Here is a 24,267-nt window from a genome sequence, read left to right as displayed (position 1 = left end):
CAATCATCTAATTAATATTGTGCGTAGATAAATGCATTTCCTGTGAAAGATTTCAAAAGCCTGAAAGAGGAACTTGTCAGTCAAAGCATATCTTAACAACTGTCCATCATTATTAACTCCTTAACCCTCCCTGAAATAAAGAAATAAACAGAGTGCATGTGAATATACAGCTCTCAGGAAATCGTCTCTGAGAAACCAGACTTGTATAAATGATATCATCACTGACACAGGAAATACCAAGGGAGTTTAAGTTGTAAATTTATTTGTTTGCAACGAGGGCAAGTTAATGTTCGCTGACCTACTTCTAACCACAACCTAAAGCTGGTCACCGGTCTAAACCGAGTATACAGCTGATGATGTGTTAGCAAGTTGTACATATTTGCATTTTAAATGTGCTGTGGATTTGCCCAAATATGGAAATCAAAATATTGGTATTGTGTTATGAATATAAATGCTATGAGCTGGTATCAAACTATCACAAGAGATGGTGAACACTGGCTTTACTGTGAAAACTTTTGTTAACTTTTTTTCCTATCTGATTTGCTAATGAATCAGATTTTCTTCACAGTGGTTCCTATTAGTCACAGATTGTCAAAGTCATGATGAAAGTAGTGACGATTTCTTAGGTGATGTAACATTTTATCTGAGTTATGAAAAAGTAATTCTGCCTAAGTGCCTATAAATTATTAGTATTTAGAAAAAAGAAACATACACTGCACCATCAATGTCACATTAATCCTCCGAAATTGAAGTACTGTTTAGAAAGTCCTTAGTTTTTGAAGGTGCGTCCATAGTTGTAGTTTGGTTTTCTTGAATCTTTTGAGACTAAATATTAAATAATTCCTGGTTTGCTTGATATTCACACTGAAATATACACTCAAAAATGTATCTTATCTTGTTGTTTGTTCATTCCACTTCTTTAAATTGAGTTGAAACAACACAACTTAATTGTTTTATGTTCAATCCACTTAAATTTGTCAAAACTAATAAGTTAACTAAATTTCTTCTTGTTGTCCTAATAAAAATTGATTGTGTTGAACCCACATATATTTACAGTGTAGAACACAAAGATGTATAAAGAAAAAACTTTACGACATGTATGTTGTTTCAATCTATTCAATGTAAACAATATATGCTTTCTAGTGGGTGGCACGGTGGCTCAGTGGTTAGCAATAGGGCTGTGTGACTGTGCACATAAGCAATAGTCACATTGCAAAGATATGCAGTGTTTAGTCTAAATTGTAGTTGGCCAGAAGCTGCAGCATAATATTTAAGTACTGTATTTATATGGAATTTATTTGATTTATGCAAAAAAAAAAAATTCTTACTTTCATTTTGTCGTTTCTAGTCAAAATATCCACATATCAAAGCAAAAACAAGATAAATTTACTCTTCCCATTTGCAGATAATTTAGCTTGTTTAATTCTCAATTTTGACATATTTCTTCTGAAGTTGAAAATGAAACAGTATTTTTACTTGCTCCAAACATGTTTTGAAATTTGGACTAGAATCGAAACGAAGCAAAGTAGGAAAATCATTATTTTGCAGTTTGATTATTCAATTTCTGTACCTGAATACTGTTAGACTCCCAAGAAAGCCATCAAATAGTTGAATTTAAACTATCTTGTGAAACGGTATTGATATTGTAATATTTATTGCAGAAAAATAAAATATCGCAATATCAGATTTTTCCAATATCGTGCAGCCCTAGTTAGCAATGTCGCCTCACAGCAAGAAGGTCGCTGGTTTCAGTTTTAGCTGGACTAGTTGGCATTTCTGTATGGAGTTTGCATGTTCTCCCCATGTTTGCATGGGTGCTATTGTTTCCCCCACAGTCCAAAGACACTCATTGTAAATTGTATATTGGATGTAAATTGCATCCAACACAGTAAATTGGATGAACTAAATTGGCCATGAGTGTGTGAATGAGAGAGAGTATGACTGCTTCCTAGTGCTGGGTTGAAGCTGGAAGGGTGTAAAACATATGCTGGAATAGTTGGTGGTTCATTTCACTGTGGTGACCCCTGATAAATAAAGGACTTATTATAAATTAATGAGTGTTTTCTAGTTTGTTCAATCGCTTTTTTTTTTTTTTTTGATATTTGAAAGGCAATAGAAGAAGGTTGTTTGTTCGAGTCCTGGCAAGACCAGGATGTCTTTTTTGTGTTGAGTTTGCATGAGTTTGGCTAATCATCCAAACTCTTTCAATTAGGTTCCATAATGTAAGTAAATAAGTTTAACTATATATTTTTAATATTCTAATTACAATATAAGACGTTTATGCTACTGCAGCAGTTAAATATCCATCATTTTGAGATATACCATGTCACTAAAGACACAAATATCAAATAATGATGAAGAATTAGACACTAAATGCTGAACTGACCAAGCAAATTTAGCTGCAGTTTGAAGGTAATGTAAAAATTGTGAATATAGCCTATGTAGAGTTGGAGAAAGTCACTTTTAATCATGCTTTAAAACCCTAATGATTCTTCAAGGAATGAGATGTTTCAGTGTGAAAGCAAGTGGAATTTTTCGTGGGTACATAGTTTGCATGAAGCTCACTCACACTGATGCAAACTCATGCCTTTACTCTGTGTGGGAAAGTCTAATATATCAATTTAACAAGGCGGTTTCCTGTCTCTGACATGAGAGATGCTTCTTTCCTGAGCCACTGACCCACACTATAAATATTGACCGCAAAGCAATGCTGTCAGTTCAAGAGAAAACATTCTTTCAGTGGAAATAGGCCACTTTGCCACATCAACTTTGGCTTCTTTGTAGACTTAAATATGTGTGCTATTTAGGAATTAAGAGAGCCATTGCAGGAAAAAAAAAATTACATTTCATGCACCTGGCAGTTTTTCATGTTTACAACTGTCAATTTTCAGTTTCAGTGTCTGTCTGTCTGTCTGTCTGTCTGTCTGTCTGTCTGTCTGTCTACCTACCTACCTACCTACCTACCTACCTATCTATCTATCTATCTATCAATTCTTGAGATTTTATTGGGACAACTTAATTTTTTTATGTTCAATCCACATAAATTTGTTAAAAGTCTATCCATCTATATATATTATTATAAAATAAAATCCATCCATCCATCCATCCATCCATCCATCCATCCATCCATCCATTCATTGATATTCTATAAAATAAAATAATCTCCTATTTGCACATTTAATCATAACATCCACCCATCCATATTCTCCTATATAAAATCCATCCATCCATCCATCCATCATCCATCTATATTCCCCTATGTAAAAGCTATCCATCCGTCCGTTCGACCATATTCTATAAAATGAAATAATCCCTCATTTGCACATTTAACCATAACATCCATCCATCCATCCATCCATCCATCCATATTCTCTTATATAAAATGAAATCCATCCATCCATCCTTTTAAAATTATATTTTTCTCCTGATCTATTTATCTATCCATCCACCTATCTAGGACAGGGCAATTAATTAAAATGTAATTGATTATAGGTTCTGAATGTCGATTTCAATCTAATTTTTCCAGGTCAATTTCTTCAATTACTTTCCCTACCACATGAGGAGCCATGTAACCCCACTCTGTTTAGGCTGATTTATATTTCTGTGTCGAACGCATGGGTATGGTCCTTGGTCGCAAATTTACATGGTTGCACTGTAACTACAAGTCATATGTTTGCACTACATTGACAATGATGGAAGCTTGGCTAGAGATGTCTTGAGACTGCATAATTTCTATTACAATAAAATTATTATTTACATTAAAACATTACAACATGTTTACAGAAGATGCAAGAAATGGTATGTTTCAAAATATCATTTACAGATTCTGATTTATGGAGGAATTGCATATAATCCCTTATTTGCAAATTTAAATATAACATTTTAGAAAACTTGTAATACAAATGTACAGTATGCATTTTTTAAACAATCAATTAAGTGGTATAAATAATATTGTTTGTGCTATGTTTTGCTTTAAGAAATAGTTTACTCTTGTATTTGGAGCATAAAAAAGATATTATGATAAACAAAATGCATTGCAGTTGAATGGGGCCCAATTTAATTTTGGACCCCGTTGACTTTCACTGAATGGAAATAAACTATTCCCTTGAGCTTTCACAGAAGTAACTCATACGCCATTCTAACAAGTTGTGGTTACTGCACTGTGGTATAGAAAAGACTTGACGTGTCTTTAGTTTGCATTTTGTCTTTTGCTGTGGGTATTTGCTGATCTGACACCAGATTTGGCACTAAGTAAGTAAATCATGCAACACCACGTCATTTTCTAGAAGTGCGAGGCGCGAACCCATTCTTTAATTTCCCCATTCAAAACATTTACTAAGAAACTGCACAGAAGCTTCTAGGACTTCATGTTTCTAAAGTAAAAGATTTAAATTTTAATTTGACTTGTGATTTGATCATAACACAACAACTTTTGGTTTGATCCTAAGATAACAGCTTAGAGACTGTGTGGAGTCAGTAAGTCTTTATTGTTAATAAACTCAACATGCTGTTCAGCATTCAGTGATTTTTATTTTTTATTTTTTGCATTAATGGTCATATGGCTGCACATTTGTCTTACTTACTCAGCCACACACTAGTTAGTTACAGTAGCAGACAAGAATTTTTAATTTATACAAAAATAACTGGCATTTGAGGTTGGTAAGAATTGTTATTCTTATGGTTGCCAGGGCTGCATTTGTTATTTCAAAATTTTATGTGAAATAAATAATTGTGAATTATTTATCAAATATTGTGAATTAATTCACTTTCCTTCGCTTAGTCTCTTTATTTATCAGGGGTCGCCACAGCAGTATGAACCACCAACTTATCCAGCATATGTTTTACACAGCGGATGCTCTTCTAGCCACAACCCAATACTGGAAAACATCCATACACACTCATTCAAACAGATGCACTATAGCCACCTTAGTTTATTCAATCCACCTATATCACATGTCTTTGAACTGTGGGGGAAACCGGAGCACTCGGAGGACACCCACGCGAACACAGGGAGAACATGCAAACTCCTCAAAGAAATGACAACTAACCTAGCCAGGATTGAACCAGCGACCTTCTTTTTGTGAGGCGACAGTGCTAACCACTGAGCCACTGTGTCACCCATATTGTGAATTATGTACTGTAATTTATGTAATTTAGAATTTTCAGCAGCAGTCAATTACTCCAGCCCTAAGAAACAATTTTCATTATTACTAATATTTTTATGCCACTAAATATTGTTGTGAATTATTATTTGTTTGATTCAGCAAGGATGACTGAAGTAAAAAGATTCAGAATTATTTGAAATCATTGGTAACATTATAACAACTTATGTAACACAATTTTGCTGTCACCTTTCATCAATTTAGCTAATGCATGCCTTGCTGAATTAAAATATATAATTTTTTTCATTTTAATAGATTTTTGTAATTGAAATTATGTAAGAAACAATTGTAAATAGGCTCCTGAATTATTAGAAATGAATGCTGCAACTTGGGTTTGCATTATTTTTGTATTTTAATAATGCAGTAGACACACTCTAATAACTCTTTTAATAACTCATTTCTAATCACTGATTTATTTGATCTTTGCCATGATGACAGTAAATAATATTTGACTAGATTTGTTTCAAGATGTCCTTGGTCTGTTAAACTATTAAAAAAAGAAAAAGCAATTCAATTGGGGGGCCAATAATTCTGACTTCAACTGTATGTCATTAAATGTGTCCAGAAAATCTGGACGTATATCATTTAAAAAAAAATCACCAATTAACCAATCAAAATCAAGTATTCATGTATAAACAAGTATTTTCCATTCCAGTATAATTTATTCCACAATCAAGTGAACTGTGCAGTGCATTCCATATTGCCCAAAACCTACAAAATCAGATCTTATTAATGTAGATATTAAAGGCAGAGCAGAGTTTTGATGTCTCAGATGGAGGCTGCGAGACATGAAGAAGGACGACAGCTGCTTTTAGAGAGCTGAGGCCAGCTGTCCCAGTCTGATCCACACAAACAGACGCGTGCAGGAATCCCAGCTCAATCTGACCTCCTTTCTCACTGTACACACCACACGCGCAGACTCCAAACGCAAACTCACAAATGTACACACTCAGCAATCTTCCCTTTCAACACATGTACAGTTCCACAGACCAGAGGAGAGACTGTAAACACTTGCAGCCTTTTAGTACAAAAATCTACTGCTCAGACTGTTGGAAATAGTAAAATAGTGGGATTTTAAACATTTTTATTTAGGAGAATTGTGTTATGACATGCAAAGAAATATCCTAAATTACTCTATATAAACAGAAATCAGGCTTTTTTTTTTTTTGGAAAAATGGCATTGGCTGAGGCAAATGGGTAGCCCCGCCCACACTCAAGCCATTGGTTGAGAATGCAGTTCTACACAAGAAGTTTGGCCAGAGGACAAAGGGTCTTGCTTAACTGAGCCTGGTTTCTTTCAAAGTTTTTTTCTTCACTTTAGTCAATTGGTGAGTTTTTTTTTCCTCGCCACTGGCTTGCTTGGTTTTGGGACTTGTTGAGCTGCGCATTGATGGATTTGTTATTCAGTGTTTGGACTTTCAGCAGTGAAACTTATACTACACTAAACTAAACTACTCTACTCTAAAAACTGGACTGACACAGTTTCAATTTACTAGAATTTCTATGTTAAACTGCTTTGACCCAATCTACATTGAAAAAGCGCTATATAAATAAACAAATTGATTTCAAAATATCTATTATCATCAACTAATCTAAAATCATAAAACTAAAATAAATGCTTGGTGAAATAAAGTTTCACATATTTTATAAATAAAGTTTCACAAGTGTTTGTTTATATATTATAACAGTGGAGATTAAATTTAGAGAACAATCAGGGCTTAATTTGGGCAGGAACAAGCCGGATCTGGCACCTCATTTTACCGATCCCTCTCCTCACAAGCACTCCCGCTCTTCACTTTCTTTCACGACAACCTACCCCCCGACTCCCACTCTTCACTTTCAACTGCGACACCCCCCACCCCTGCTTATCACTTTCGTCCGTGACACCTCTGCCCCCCTTGGTAACATGCTGGATATGTTACCCAGATCTGTTCCGGGACCTTGCAATTTACAAATTAAGCACTGAGAACAATCTAAAATTTCGTTCATTTTCAGGGCTCGTCTTAGTCCAATTTGAACTTATTCTAACTACTACTAAATCTATCTACAACTAGTTATTCTAGTAATTTTATGTTTCAATTATAAAGCTATTATTAAATTTAAGTATTTAAAATACATTTTCAGTTTTCTTACATAAACAAAAAATAATGCATCTGTCTTGGAAATTGTATTTGTATTTGAATGTAGTTTCCACCATTAAAAAGTACATTCTATAGTATGCATGTAGATCAGTGGTCACCAAACTTGTTCTTGAAGGTCCAGTGTCCTGCAGATTTGAGCTCCAACCCTAATCAAGCACACCTGAACAAGATAATCAAGGTCTTACTAGGTATACTTGGAACACCCAGGCAGGTGTGTTTAGGCAAGTTGGAGCTAAACCCTTCAGGGCGCCGGACCTCCAGGAACGAGATTGGTGACCCCTGATGTAGGTGGTATGAATGGAATTCTGATGTACTACACCCGCAATGTTGATGTCATCATTTATCATGTGGCCACATTTTCCACCATTTTTTCTCAAACATGGAGCCTCCTCTTACTTAGCATCATGGGATATTACAGTGTTCATGCTATGCCTACTACAAAATTCAAGTGAGAGCAGATGTGCGTCTGAAATTGCATAATATCCTAATATTATGTCTGAATTTATACACTTGTTTCCATCCACAAGACCTTATCCCTATTCCTTAATGCCTTTGAATGTTTACCTTGGGAAGTGACAGTTTCAAGTTTTTTATTCCTTTAAATGGATTACAAGATGCATTCTAAAATTGTATACTTTTTCACTATTCTTACGCCATTTTGTTGTATAAGTGCACTTTTGATACCCTGTTGAGGCACTTATTCAACGGTTAAAATGACTATGGGATGTTGGAACCAATAGCCTAGTGCTTAGTGCGTTGACACAGAGCATTAAGGTGCTCATGGTGACCTAAGTTCAAACCCCGGCTTGAGGTCTTTTGTTGATCTTTTCCCTTCTCTCTCTGCTCCCCTCACTTTCCTGCCTGCAATCTTCACTGCCCTGTTCTTTACAGGTGAAAACCCCATAAAAACTTCTATAAAAATTATGGAATATTGAACACTTCATAGATTCTTAACGCTTGAAGTTTTGCTCACGTAGCTGACGGAGAGGAGCTATCAGGCACTAATGCACATGGATTACTTTATTTACTTTGTATTGTTCAAGCAAAATTCTCTCATGTGAGTAGTTATGCCGCTTTTCAATTAGGGCTGGGCGATATAGTAAAAATGCAAATTCGATAATTATTGTCCATATTGAACGATAATGATATATATTTTTCGATATAAGGTTGTTAATAATTCAAGATTTAAAAAAGTACCCCAACAATGACTGACGCCACAAAAATTAAATGACATTTTCGACCGATGCATCAAATATTCGATATACATCTTTAATATCAACACACTTCAGGATTTCCATTGTTGCACATTTCTGCTGTGTGATTGGCTCTTAGATCAATATAGAGTAAAAAAGTCCAGATCTTATCATTGTAATTGACAATTTTATTGCAATTCGATAAAATATTGGTTATTGGCCCAGCCCTACTTCCAATGATGAATGTGATTTTACTCATTATAGGCCATGATTGTTTTTTAATCTGAACTGCACTTCAGAGGGAGATATATTCCATTTTTAATGCACTGTTAGTATTCTGAAATGCAACTAATTCGGTTAGGTCATGTGATAATGACAACCTGGCGAATGTTTTACGAAAAATATCCATTCATCTCACATTCTTACTGTACAGATGGTACTTTTTAAACAATCCTGAAGTAAATACATACTCAGTTGCCATATCTAATTAAGTAGTTTGCAAAATTGGATGCAGCTTAAGTTACTTTTGTACTTTGTACTGTTATTCAAATACCATTAATTCAGACATCATATTTGCCTCGCATAATTTCATCATCAATTTCAGATTCTTTCCAGGAGAAGCCCATAGAGAAAAAACAACTGAACACAATCAACTCTAACAATCAGTTTAAAATCACCATGAATGAGCTTATGATCATAACCAAAAGAAGTTTATTTTGCATGTTCTATGACTGCAAAGCACACAATGCCTGCTCTAAAGTAAAGCTGCAGCTCTGTAAAAGTGGTTTGTCTCTCTGGTTTGCATGCAGGTTCTCATGCACACACAAAGCATGCTGGGAGTGTGTGTGCTGGTTTCTGTGTGGGTTGTTGTGGTCAGTGTGGAGGCCTGCGAGTGGACAGGTGCTCATGTGTGTCAGGCTTGTGGGCTCAATAGAGGCTTTGTCACTGAGAATCCATGCATGAGCCGTTTAAGGCAGTGCTTGTGTTTGTCTTGTATCAGCAGGAGAGAAGCTTTGAGGAAGGAAGAGAAGCTCAACATCAGCCACTCATAACACATGCAGGCACAAACACGACATCTATATCTGTAAATGCAGACTTCAGTGACACTCAAACTTCTGTTAGGGCATTTTGATGACGTGCACACTCTAAAACAAGGTTATTTTTAGTGGATATTTGGCTCAAAATCATATAGGAACCAATTTAAACTATGAAGAACCTGAAATGATCCTCCAGTAGTTCTTTGGGGCTAAAATAAAATGGTGTTAAAATGGTGTTAAAATGGTTAAATAGCATTTCAAGTGGTTTCCCTACACTGTAAAACCCAAAGAGTTAAGGTAACTCAAACCATTTAAGGAAACCAATTGCAAACAACTATTTAAGTTAAAAAACGAATCCTAATGAGTACTGTGAGCTTAAAGAGCCCATATTATGGTTTTTTGAAAATTCCCCTCCATGTAGTGTGTAACACAGCTCTAAGTGAAGTGAAGTATCCAGCTAAGGCTTAAATCTGTAAGAATACAGTGTTTAAAACGGTTGATTCATCTAAAAAAGAGTCGACTCATAGTGCTTCAAACGAGTCGCCTTGATACCGAGTCATTAGGTGTTTCGCCATGACGTACGAACGAAACCAAGTTATTCACGTGCACGCGCAAACCCGGGAGATTTCAAACCTGAGGCCCCGCCCTCTGACGCAGAAACCCAGACACACACACACACCCACAAACACACGCACACAAACATGCCGGTCGATTGAAGTCACACTGCAGATGGATATTATATCGAGTCTCTACCCAAAGATGAAACATCAGCATTATAACCAAGCAGTTGGAAACTACTGGAAACTTCTGGAAGCTACATGCTACAAAGAATACTTCATCGGCGTTTGTTAAAGGAAGGATCAGTAAAGAGTAACTTACTGCTGGACATGTCAGGATGCGTTTCTTCCTCCATTTCTCAAGTGTAAGTACGTTTGATTAAAGTTGCCTCGTTGACTCTAGCTTGCAAATGTATTTAGTTGTGATTTGTTACTTGTAACCGTATGTACTGTATCAGGTTAACTGGCTATATTCTCTCATCGCGTGCAAAGTCACGTTAAAAACGCGACGCATGCTGCTTTGTTTACATAGCTCCGTGGACGAGGAGTAGTGTGTGTGTGCGCGCGTGCGCTGTCGTCCAGAGGTATGTGTGTCTGTTTGTGTGTGTGTGTGTGCGCGCGTTGTCGTCCGGAGGTGTGTGTGTGTGTTTTTGTGTAGGACGAGGGCAATGTGTGTGTGTGTGTGTGTGTGTGTGTGTGTGTGTGTCTGTGTCTGTGTCTGTGAAAAGAGCAGAGTGAAACAAGCTGTGATCTCCTCGACAGTTTTTGGAGTTTTTGCTCAATAAAATAGTCAGTCGTCTGAATTTTCAAGTCCATCGACTGTAATTACATTGACCCACTGGCAGCTAAAATCCACGCCTACACTATCGAGCGTGTATGAACTGTGATTACTTTTATATTGCTGATTAGCTGTTTGGCTTTTCACTCTGACTGAAGGCAGTCGACCAATCGCAACAGGCTGTCATCGGTCCAATCAGCGCAGATTAGCTTCGCGCTAAGGAGGGGTTTGGGAACAAATGAATCAGTGGACGATTCATACAGGAGTCGCTGGGATAATTAGGTAAAAATAAATGCAGATTATAAGACCATGAAAGTGTTTTTTGACCTTGCATGCATATTAGACTGTTGTTGGAGACCCTTACAACCAAGATATGACCCTATTTCATGTATAATATGGGCTCTTTAATGCGTTTGAATAAAAGAAGCAATTTGAGCACAGTAAAACCTAAAAAATGAAAAGAACTCAGACCAACTGAGTACCTTAAAACCCAATAAGCTCCGGCAACTCAAACCGTTTGAGGAAACCATTTGAGTTAAAAAGCTAATCTATACGAGTACTGTGAACTTACTCCATTTAAGTTAGTTAACGTAATGAGGTATTTAATTAACTCATTACCTTCAACACTGACTTCAAAACTGTTATCAAATGAGTAGAATTAACTTTTAGTAGATTTTGAGTTAACTACACTACATTTCATTTGATAAAGTTGACTGTTGGGTTTTACAGTGTATGATTACAAGCCAAACAACCACTTTTAGTAATACATGCACCATATAGCAACTTAACCATCTAAAAGAACCACTAGAGAACCTTTATAGTTTCTAGGTTCTACATAGCACTTAATGTGGTTCTATTTGGCATTGGCAACATGTGTTTTTAGAGTGTACACACAAATAAATTAGGTTATTTTGCATCTCTGTGGTATAGATGCTATTTAGCACTGCTAATTGCTTCTTTGGCTTCGTGGTTTATTAGTTGTTCTTTGGTGTGGCTAAGGTGCTACAAAGCACTGTCTTTAAAGATATATGTGCTATATAGCACATAAAGTAGTTCCCCTGTTCTAAACATTCAACTGTTCTTTCAGGTTCTCGCATTTAATTGGCTGATAGCCGTGAAATATTCTCTAATAACAGCACTTAATAAGCCTCGTCACCCTTCTGTATTACTCTGCCCACATAGAGTGACACCAGATCAATAAACTCAATACAGTTTGACAAATATTGCAGCTGTTGGGCAACATAATGTTCTTTTGAGGCTTTTTAGTCAAGAATGTAGTTGTTTAGATTTCAACAATGCAGTTTATTTATAAGGATATTGTTTTTATTTAAAATATTTATCATTTCTGAGAGACAGCGCGTCAGCCTGTCATACTGAGCAGTGCAAAGACGGATGACGTTCCGCCACAAGATGGCCAAAAAAACTCCTTAGAGGATTGAAACTTTGTGTAAGTTTCAAACTACAGCTGATCAAATCATTGTTAAACTGGTAAATGACTTTCTAAGTTGATCTTTCTCTGCTGTATGTTGTAGTGCTGAATTTATACCATGTACTGTTTTGTGTTTGCCTTTGGCTTTTGGGGTTAATTATTGTGAGCAACAGAAAATGGGAATGTCTCTAGACTGATTTCATGCTGCTCAGCCTTATAATCTTACAATATGAGCAAATTAACCTGTTTTGTCATCACTTAAGATATTACACCAGAGAATCAAACACTAGCTCTAAAGTGACGTTGGTGAATTAACAACGGCTTCTGCTGTTCTGACGTCAGCTGCAGATTTGAATGAATGGCGGTAGAAAGTAGTTCCTTTTACAAAATGATTTTGAGACACTCCGTGTTTGATTTACTTTTTTAAATACATGATTGTGCCGTCAAACTGTTGTATAAACGCAATATCACACTCGTAGCAGTGTGATATGGCTGTATATTATCATTAATGGGAACCTAAGGCACTCCGTCTCTCTCTCTCTCTCTCTCTCTCTCTCTCTATATATATATATATATATATATATATATATATATATATATATATTAGTACACACATGTAATATACACTTATATGAATGATATACACTTATATATATGATTATATAAATAAATAAATACATACAAATACACACACTGAATTATATCCTTTCTTTACTTTTTACAATCATAATTGAATAAAATCTTGACTGAAAAATAGAAAAAAAAACACTTCAAAAAAAAAAAAATAATAATAATATATATATATATATATATATATATATATATATATATATATATATATATATTTTTTTTTTTTTTATGCTTTTTAAATTAAAATAGCATTGTACCAAATAAATACTGTGAAATTTTAACTAAATAGTCAAGCAAACATTTGGCCAAAATGAAATGTTTATTCGTCACTGTTCAAATAGTAAATCTCACAAACTGGCAAATTAAATTAATACGACTTTATTTATCCCAAATGAACAAAACAACTACCACTATCTGACTCAACCACTTGAACTGAGAGAGTTGAATTGAGTTCAGTTAGTGTTCCTGAAGCTCTTCCTCCATGCTGTGCTGTGGTGGGCCTGTGATATGTGCTGTTTCATTTTAAGCGTGTGCACTGTTGCTGCTGAAGAATTTGCGAGCACATGTGACGGCTTTAAAGAGACATGTGCACATAGTAGAAGCGTGTGTTGAGTGAGTGTCTCTCCAGATGTCACCCGCATCAAATCTCTTGTTTACTCCGTGATTTGCAGCTGCAGGTGTTTGCGTCTCTATTTTTAAATGTCTTTACGCGCACGTGCAGTTGAAGTACCTGTGGAAGAATCAAGCTCCGGAAATAGTGCTGGAGATAGCTCTGCTAAAAATGATTTGAGTGGATTCATTGTTCACACAGTCTAGACCAGAATTGCCAAACGTTGTATACGTGGAATTGAAGACTAAAGGGAAGTTTGTAGAAGATGTTTCCTATTTCTAAAGAAAATTGTCGCAGGAAGTGATAACTACGACTATTTATCCATCCAACTGCTTCCAAACATCCCTATACTCAATTATAGTTCTCAATATTAGGAAAATAGTATTAAAAATTGTATGATAACTTCCATTTATGAATATATATATATATATATATATATATATATATATATATATATATATATATATATATATATATATATATATATTTTTTTTTTTTTTGCATTTAAGAACTGCTTCTACAGACAATTTAGGCCTTAGGGTTTTTCAATTGCAGATTGAATTTAACCAGGGGTGGATTAGTGATTTGGAGGACCAAGGCAATTCCAGCGCACCCTTTGTAATTTTATTAATTAATTTACTTATTTATTCAGCATTTCTTCTTCTTTATAAATATACTTTTCTTTTTATTTTAAAGGTTCAGGACACCCCGGAGAACTTTTTTTTTTATATTAACAGATATGTGTGTGTTGAGCATCAGTTAAGACAATGTTAGCACCTGTCAGCTTTAATTGTGTCGAAAACTGGATAATTTTGAGCTTTTGTCAGCTAATTTCAGCTTCCGGGTTTAAAATGATTTTTGGGGCGAGATCAAAATCGGCGATGTAGCGCAGTACTGCAAGTGCAATGATGACACGTCGGTTTCTCATTATTATTCATAGCGGAGTTTTCTTATCCTATGAGAAGAGCCGGCTGCTTAATTATTCATGAGACCTGCCAGACCTGCCAGTGTCAAGCCCGAGCTGTGAGACACGGAAACCACGGCGCATTATTTAGCCGTTCATAAAGCCTCATATGCGTTTGTTTCCATCATCCACGGGGTTTGTTGCATGTTTTCCCCCGCGATCTTGTCAGGGCCGATCATACAGCAAAGCTGTTTGCGTGCTGCTAGCATTTTTGTCGGGAGAGCAGCACGAGAATTAGAGAATGGCGGACGCTGTCTTTTATCAGGAGTTCGTTCACATTCAGACACATCGCCGTGCTGCTGTGTTTGCCTAAATCCTCCAGATTACCAGCAGGGCTAATGGTTAAAATAGACAGGTCAGGAGACCTGCTGCACTGAGTCTGCTAGATACGGGGATTGAGGGAGAAGTCCTCATTTATAGGGTTTACATGAACACACTTCTTTATAATGATATAAATTGTGGTTATGTGTATATGAAATTACGAATAACAAATGTAGCAGGGCATTAAATCACTGTTCATTTCTTTGCATTTTAACTTTGTAAACTATAAACTCATGTGTCTCCTCACAGTTTGTGTCTCATTTTGTGAGCTAACTGACAACAACAGTTGTTCGCTCACGTTCTCCCCTGCTGGCTACGCCCACTCCTGCCCGATGCTCGCGGAGCTCCACGCCCATTAATCATGCATCTTTTGAAAAAATTCTGAAGTAGACTTTAACCGAAAGTGGGGGGTGTTATGGCCCTTTAAAGTAATATCTACATTTTAAATGAAACTAAAATAATATACAATAAATTGCACCGGCCACACTCATCAACCAATCACAGAGCTTGCACTATGTGTCATTGCAACGTGTAGTTAAATTTTTTTGAAAGGTGCTGTGAGGTGCAATGTTGGTGTGAGCCCCAGCGAAGACCATGTGACTGCGCGAAGGCTGAGTCAGACCATACACGTGCGCTTGACGCAGAAGTATAAATCAGCCTTAATTGTTCACTTACAGTGCACTGGTACATTTTACAGTATTACTGGCAATCAAAATTGTTAGTAACACTGTAAATTTTTCAGCAAAATTTTATAGTGTACATTTTTAGAGTTTGTCCATATTTTACCCACTGTTGAATTACAATAACCCAGCATTTTTTAGAGTCTACAACATTTGAACTCGCATTGCTTTTCTATAATCTTGTCCCAATCATTTCTTTTGTCACCCAACACTAAAAAAACATTTTCAACAACCAATCTGTCGCTCGTTTAATTTTTCATTTCCTTCTTCAGTCTAGTAGATGTGTAGTAAGCAACCAAGACCACAAATGTTTTACATCCCCAATTTGCATCATACTGCTGCACGACAAAGAAATCAAAACATCTGACGTCTATATGTGTTGCCTTTCTCACGAAGCATTTGAGGAGATCCAGTGAACTAGATTCTTTCAGGAGGGCTCCCGAGTCGTGCCTAGTTACCACCGTCCCATTATCCTACTCGCACAAAGCCATTGTTTGTCCAAATCCAATTCCAGAGCAGCGCCGGTGGTCCTTCATTGTCATGGCATCTCGTCTTGTCTTAGGAAAGCATCACTATGTCATATCTTCTGTCTTCTGTTTCCTTCAGACGCTGTTTGCCAGAGCCCTCTATGCCAACACGGCTGAAACCGAAGATGAGCTGGCGTTCTGCAAGGGTGAAATCATTTTGGTGCTGGAGAAGAACGTTGTGGGAAGCACCGGCTGGTGGAAGTGTGCTCTCCGGGGGCGTCAGGGCCTGGCACCCGCTAACCGCCTGGCACCTCTGTCACCGGCCGAGGCTGAACAAATAGCTGCAGAGAGAGACTGTTCGACCAATCACAGCCATCAGAGCATCTATCAAACACCAATAGCTTTATCAAAGTCCCCTGAGTTGCCCATTTATGAAGATATGAAGACTATTTATAAAGTGCCTCCACAAGGCGTCTGTTCACCAAACAAACAAGAAGATCCTGAAGGAACCAGGCCTTTACATGATGTAAGTTTGGTCACACTTTATTCTAAGGTACAGTTATCATTACTGGCTAATTATTAAAGGGAAATTCACCCCAAAAAGAGCTTTTTCACACCATTAGATCACACTAAAGTTGTACTAAAGTGTAAATATTATGCTTCTGTTCAACAAGTTCCGAAGAATGCCAATGATATCTATAGTAGGAACAAAAAAATAGAATGAAAGTCTATGGCTGTTTTTCCCAAACTTCTTGAGTATATCTTCTTTTGTGTTCAACAGAGAAAAGAAACTTATACAGGTTTGGAACAAGTGTAGGATGAGTAGATTTTGAATTTTCATTTTTGGGTGACCTATCCCTTTAACTACACTGTAAAAAATATCTGTTAATTAACAGTTTCTTTATTTTCTGGGATTTTATGGGATGTTGATCTCTGCTCTGTCCACTTATGATGTTTCAACTCAGTTCAACAAAGTGACTTTTGTTGACATTTTAGTTGTTTGAAAAAATATAATGTATAAGAAAATATTGAGAAATAAGTCTGTAAAATAACAGAGCATGTACTGGCAGTATATTACAAGGTTTTTGCAGCATAATATACAAAAACAACCCAGACAATATATTACTTTAAACTATTAAAAATGTTCATAAATGTCACTTTTTGTAACTTTGTAAGATTAAAAGTTGTCAGAAGAAAGGTCAAAATCTCATAATGTGATTCAAAAGCATAAAAAAAAAAATATATATATGAATCACAAAATACGAAAACTACAGAGAGAGCTTAACATGCTGCAATTTAAGAAAACAAATGCAAGTACTAAAACGTCAGAAAATTGAGAAAATATTTTCAGCAGTTTAATACCACACGTGCTGCAAATTCACACAATGCAAACAATTGTTTTCAAAATGTGCTGCATTTTCTCACTACACAAAAATTTAATAGAACACACTACATTTTTTCACAATGCAAACAATTTAGGAAAGTGCGCTGCATTTTCACACAACGCAAACATTTTACGAAAACACACTGCATTTTTTCACAACGCAAACAATTTAGGAAAGTGCGCTGCATTTTCACACAACGCAAACATTTTACGAAAACACACTGCATTTTTTCACAACGCAAACAATTTAGGAAAGTGCGCTGCATTTTCACACAACGCAAACATTTTACGAAAACACACTGCATTTTTTCACAACGCAAACAATTTAGGAAAGTGCGCTGCATTTTCACACAACGCAAACATTTTACGAAAACACACTGCATTTTTTCACAACGCAAACAATTTAGGAAAGTGCGCTGCATTTTCACACAACGCAAACATTTTACGAAAACACTGCATTTTTTCACAACGCAAACAATTTAGGAAAACGCGCTGCATTTTCACACAGCGCAAACATTTTACGAAAACACGCTGCATTTTTTCACAACGCAAACAATTTAGGAAAACGTGCTGCATTTTCACACAACGCAAACATTTTACGAAAACACACTGCATTTTTTCACAACGCAAACAATTTAAGAAAACGCGCTGCATTTTCACACAACGCAAACATTTTACAAAAACACAATTAATAAAAACGCTCCATTTTCATACACCGAACAATTTACAAAAACACACTGCATTTTCTCACAACACAATTAATAAAACGTGCTGCATATTCTTAGAAAACAATTTCCGAAATCGCACTGCAATTTTTCACAACACAATTAATGAAACGCTCTGAATTTTCTTACAACACAAACAATTTACGAAAATGCATTGAATTTTCTCACAAGGCAAATTTTACGAAATTTCCCATTTTCATGAAAATATTTTTAGAAGACCCTTAAACGTGACAGCCCCGACTATTTAGGTTATGACTATTTAGGCTAATAAATACTAATGACAAGAGAATTAGGATGTTAAAATAAACAAAAACTCACCTTTCAAAGATCATCTACAACAAGCGATAGTCACGGCACAGCGACATCCGTCACATCTTTGAAACATTTCCGTTGTGTTCTGTTCTTTTTGTGTGAAAATGCAGCAGGGTTTCGTTCAATGTTTGCATAAAAATCTTAAATTGCAGCACGTTAAGCTCTCTCGGCCACCATAGAAAACATTTTATTTACTGATATTTTTTACAGTGTATAGCTTTTTGCCTCAAACTCTTTTATTTGTTGCGTATTAATAGTTATTTAGGTAGTAATAATAAGGTTTATGTATTAGGTAGAATATTAGGTACAATGTATGGTAAGATTATGCATAATTTGTACTTTGTAAGTACAAATAATCAGCCAATATCTTAATAATAGGCAGGTAATAAGCCATTAGTTGATAGTGTGAATAGGTTAATTTCTAAAGTGTTACCATAAGTTTTTGAATCCAATAACAGAACTTCTTTAATTGTTTTTATAATGTTGTAATGTCTGATTTGTCCATTATGGGTAGACTTTCACATGTGACATGTCTATGTCATGTTACTTAGATGTGGGGACTTTTTATCAGTCACTGCTTCTGTAAGATGCCATGTGTCATACAAGTACATGTCCTCATGAGTAAGCCATTGAATCAAATATGAAATGATTCACTGAAATCATTGACTCAGTTGCATCTTATCATAGTGAAATGGAAATGTTTACAGTTTTGCAATTCATCAGCATCATTTTTTTAACGATACAATTTTTATAGTTGATTATATACCATTTTTGAGACTAAAGACTATATATACTAGACTATGTATGTCTCTGACTGTAAGAAAATTGTTTGAATGGATCAATATGATTACATGACACTGACATTACAGTACAGAAAGGCTCTTTAAGCATTATAATGAACATATGACTGGAACAAATGTTCTTGTATACATCTGTTATCATCACATCCTTTTGTTTTTCCAGTAAACATGTAGTACTATATAGCCTCTTCATTTTAGAAGACAAACAGTGGTTATAATAAACAACACTGGAGTGGATGCTAAGATAGTGATCATTCTTGATGTGAGTGCATTTTTACTCATGTCATATTTCACGATTTACTTAATGCCAATCTCCAAACACTGGCAAACATAAAAGAGAGAACAGAATGTGTGGATGGTTTAGTAGACTGTTTGCAGAACTGAGGCCGTTGATGATTTAGCTGATGATTTAGTAGACTATATGCTAAACTCAGGCTAATAACAAGCTCTGTTTCGGAAACCCCTGCTAGCAAAGAGTTCACAGATGGGGACCAGGGGCCTCTCTCTGCGGGGACAGGTATGTAGTACAGGGGCTTTATGAGCTTTTAAAAGAGCAGCAACGACAAAATTCAGACACCACTAACTGCAACCAGAAGATTTAGGGCTGAAACTGAGAGAGAAAGTCCAGGAAAAACTGCATGTTACTGTGTAATAGGTAAGGCAACCGGGTTCACATGTTGCCCCCTTCCCCACCTGCTTTAGGGAGAGGTGTTTACCTTAGCAGCTTACTGTTTGTTGCATGGCTTTAATTAGAAAACTGGATTGACTGACTAAAAATGTGGTGAAGGGCACAACATTTTAAAGGATTCTGTCGTATATGAAGAAGTGCAAAGTAATGTCTATAATACAGACGTACATTTCTATTTTTTTAGGGCTTATCTGCTCATCCCAAAACTGGTGCAGATATATATGATGTCCCAAACCTGCTGAGAAAATCCTGCTTGTTCACAGTAAGTCCAGTATATACATCAGGTTAAATAAGCATTCCAACACGTCACCATTGTTTTCACAAAACATGTTTAAAATGTGCCGTTGACTTGAAATTTTCCCTATATGTCAGCAACAACTAAAATAATCCATACATGCAAAGAAAACAAAATTAATTGTTTCAGAAATGAAAGTTATGAATAATAAAATGAAAAGACACAGGGAAAATGTATTGAACACACGAAGAAAGAAAGGTGTAGATAGGCATGGAAAGCTCAGACAGCAGCTGGAATCTCTCAGTATTTATTCAGCGAATCAGCTTCTTGTTAGTGTAAATGAGTATTAGCTGCTTCAGTCCAACATCTACATTAGATGAAGCAAGGGTGGATTTTTCAGATGGACAATGATCCCAAACACAGGCAAGAAAACATTTAACTACTTTCAGCAAAGAAAATAAGGGTGCACTCACACTATGCTATCTAAAACGAGCCCAGGCATGTTTCCCAGCTCATTTGACAAGTGTGAGTGCTCCGAATCGGGTCCAGGCATGGTTCAGTTGGCTGGCCCCTGGCTGCACATCAGCTGCACCTTCAGCAAACCTCCTAATACCAGCAGGGAGAACATGCAAACTCCACACAGAAACGCCAACTGAGGTTCGAACAAATGACCCAGCGACCTTCTTGCTGTGAGGCGACAGCACTACCTACTGCGCCACTGCGTCGCCCAATATATATATATATATATATATATATATATATATATATATATATTAGGGATGTGCGGAGCAGCCGGTATTTGTATTTGTATTTGTTGAGGGGGAAAAGTATTTGTATTTGTATTTGTATTTGTATTCGAGTAAAATTCAAAATGGCTCAGAAATATATATTTTTTCTATTACACTTCTAATTTACGTTATAGTGAAAGTATTGTTTAATTATACCCATTATATAAATTATAGATATGCAATATTGGCTGTTGTTTTTGAACATGTGATAAGAAATGTCATTGAAAAGAAAATAACATAGAAGCCAATATCTCATCCATGGTTAAACCAACAACTAATAAAATACCATTGTGAATATTATGAACCCCACCACCACCGTTCTTGTTTAAGGACACTGAATAGACAGAATAAAAACAAATAATACTTCAAAAAACTGTTCTTCTTCTGAAAGAACTTTTTTCCAATGGATAGAATTCCAAAAATAAGCTAAATAAATCTAAATAAAACCCTGCCTGGGAGATCTGGCAGAACAAAAGTATTCTATATAATACTAAAAGATACAGCCCTATTATCATCTGCCAGCCACAAAAAAGACACAAAGTTTGTTTTTTTTTTGTTTATTTAGAGATATCTGCAAATATTTTTCAATGGAAGTCAATGGAGGAATATGACTAGTCAGTCATAATATATTTGCAGATATTTCCAATCTGAATTATAATTATGACAAGTCAAAATATAATTAGAGATATCTCTAAATATATTTATGGATAGTCTGAACAAGGTTTAAATGCTAAAACGGCTTGCCATACGCACAGTGGCACAGTGGAGATTTCTCTAGTTATATCGTTTCAGTCGTTTGTTATGCAGTGACATGCAGTCAAATATTTCGCCAAACAGTCCTTAGGGATGCGGTGACACGCAGTCAGATATTTTACCGGACAGATCCGCCACTTTTGGCGCGCATAAACAATCATAAAGCTCTCGTGCTGCAGGAATGAGGAGGTCTGCTGAAGGCGCACAGCTGACGTGCAGTGAGAGGTTTGCGTCTTTAATAAACTACGGCAGTTTGCGATCACTGAACAGTAAGAATGATTAATAAATCCATATGAAACAGTCCCTTAAAAGTCACGTCTCGCTTTCAGTTTCGGGCTTTGGCGCGTTTTGCACTGAGCGTGTGTCTCTCTCTCTCTCTCTCACTCACTCACTCACTCACTCACGCGGGCATGCACTGTGGTCTCATGAGGAAACGCTGCTTTTTGATATAGTGTTTTTCTTGCTCCCGAATACAAATAATTTTTCAAGTATTTGTTCGAATCAAGTATTCGTAAAAACACGCTATTCGTGCCTTTCCGAATACCGTATTCGGGTTCGGCTCCACCCTTAATATATATATATATATATATATATATATATATATATATATATATATATATATATATATATATATATATATATATATATATATATATATATATATATATATATATACTAACTAAACTAATCTATAACTAAAGCAATCTCCACTGTGCTGAGCAAGAGTGCTTCTCTTCCTGTTAAACTGAACAGCAGTTGCATTATCGATGACGTAAGCATGCTTAGGTTCGGAAGGCAAAATGCAGTGTAAGTGCTGGCCGAGGGGAAGAGGGAACAATTGCGTTTTGGCACGGTTAAAGTTAACTGTACTTAGTGTTAGTGTGCCCTAAAGCAGCTAGAATAGCCCAGCCAATCAACTTTCCTGAATCCAAAGGAAAATATAAACTCAAGATTAAAGTTGATAGACGAGACCCAGAGAACCTTCCAGATTTTTTATCTCAGAAAAAATCAAACCTGAGCACAACATGCAATTCCATTCTCAATACGAGAAGTGTTTTGAAGCGGTCATTATCAATATTAGCCTTTTAAATAGGATTACAGACAATTTAATAGTTCAGTGCCTTCTCATTATGTCATCCTGTTGTTATTACACATAACTAATTGTTCAGATTGTTTTATTAGTATGTTCATGATGTTTGGGCTTTTAGGAAAAATCATGTCGTGTTCAATAGTTATTTTACCTTTAATATTCCAAACTCACATTTGGAAAAATATCTTTAAAAACCCCTTGCATTAGATCATAGAGAGCATGAAAATGTCAGCTTAATAAATTTGAAATTATACTGACACAATTTAATGTAATAAATTGTGTGACTTGTCCTTTTAAGGCATCTCCTCTGCACCCTTCGGAAACATCACTGATGTCAAGCGCTGAATTTCACAGCAGAAATGAGGCGACAAATATGCTGCAAATGCTACAAAATGTGAGATGTGAGACTGCAACTAATCACAAGGTAAGGACGTTAATGCTTGCGCAGCATCACATAAAAATACATTAAAATCCCACCGCCAGCAAACACGTCCCAGCATACAAGAGCAGAGATTTTGTTTTTCAGTTACCTGGTGTGCTTTGTTTTATCATTCAAATTTGCCTGAGTGGTTAATAACACATTTTGTTCTGTTGTGTGACAAACTCAAAACCCACACACACACTCACACATACACTTTTTTTCTAGTCCATCAATTTCCATCTACCTTGATGGTTGTAAGTGAATATATAAAGTGAAGAAGAACCAGGAATAAAAAAATATTTCGAAAATAGAAAGGGACAAGTGAAAAATGATGTAAGTGAAATAATATGAGAAATCATAATATATTTCAGATGGATAAAGAAAGGAGAGACCTTGTTCATAACAACATGAGTCATTATTAAAGGATTAAAGGCATGACCTGGTCCATCCCTTTAGAAAATAGTTTTGTGACCTTGCAATGCTATTTGTTTCATTTCTCACAGCTCCCACACTTTTTGCATCAATGCATTATATAGAGGACATTTAACTATGTGCATGTGCATTTCACAACTAGATTTACTTCATTTACTAGAATTTGTAATAAGCATATTTTAGAATTATTAATGAGATTAATTTAAAGTCTGGGTAAAGTGATGGTAATATTTGGGCTCTGGGAGATCTAAAATACTTATAAAGTATATAGAAAAATTGTGGGAGCTGTATAAAATGGAAAATTCATACAAACTAACCAAAATCACTTCTATTTTATACAGATCCCACACTTTTTTTTCCGATTATATATTTTTATTTAGCTTTTTCAAGAATTAACAATACAGAACATCAAAACAAAACAGCAAACAAACTAAATTAAAGCATGCACAGTATATTAAATAAATAAGTAAAATTAGGGAGGAGATACAGTATAAGCTAGTAAAAACAAAAACATTTTGTCAAATCAAATCAAGTGGTACTGTTTTAATGTAGTTCAAAAATGGATTCCAAATCTTTTTAATACTTCATCCTGTCCTCTCAAAGAATATGTAATCTTCTCCAATGGTATACAGTTTGCAGATCCAACACTTTTTAAATAATTAATTCATTC

The 24,267-nt window shown here is 35.7% G+C and overlaps 1 protein-coding gene across 1 annotated transcript in view; it reads left to right on the top strand.

Moving 5' to 3' along the window:
* Nucleotides 1-24,267, top strand: part of cass4 (Cas scaffold protein family member 4) — a 37,162-nt gene that overhangs the window by 4,502 nt on the left and 8,393 nt on the right. The window contains exons 2-4 of the mRNA XM_087273792.1: nt 16,109-16,495; nt 20,063-20,140; nt 23,043-23,168. Coding sequence (XP_087129918.1) covers nt 16,109-16,495; nt 20,063-20,140; nt 23,043-23,168 — 591 coding nt within the window. The remainder of the gene's footprint in view (nt 1-16,108; nt 16,496-20,062; nt 20,141-23,042; nt 23,169-24,267) is intronic.

The sequence above is a fragment of the Danio rerio genome, chromosome 11, assembly GCF_052040795.2.
Source record: "Danio rerio strain M-AB ecotype USA chromosome 11, GRCz13ab, whole genome shotgun sequence".
Classification (NCBI taxonomy): Eukaryota; Metazoa; Chordata; class Actinopteri; order Cypriniformes; family Danionidae; genus Danio; species Danio rerio.
The sequence above is the reverse complement of the archived record's forward strand: the minus strand, read 5'-3'. Positions and strand labels throughout refer to the sequence as shown.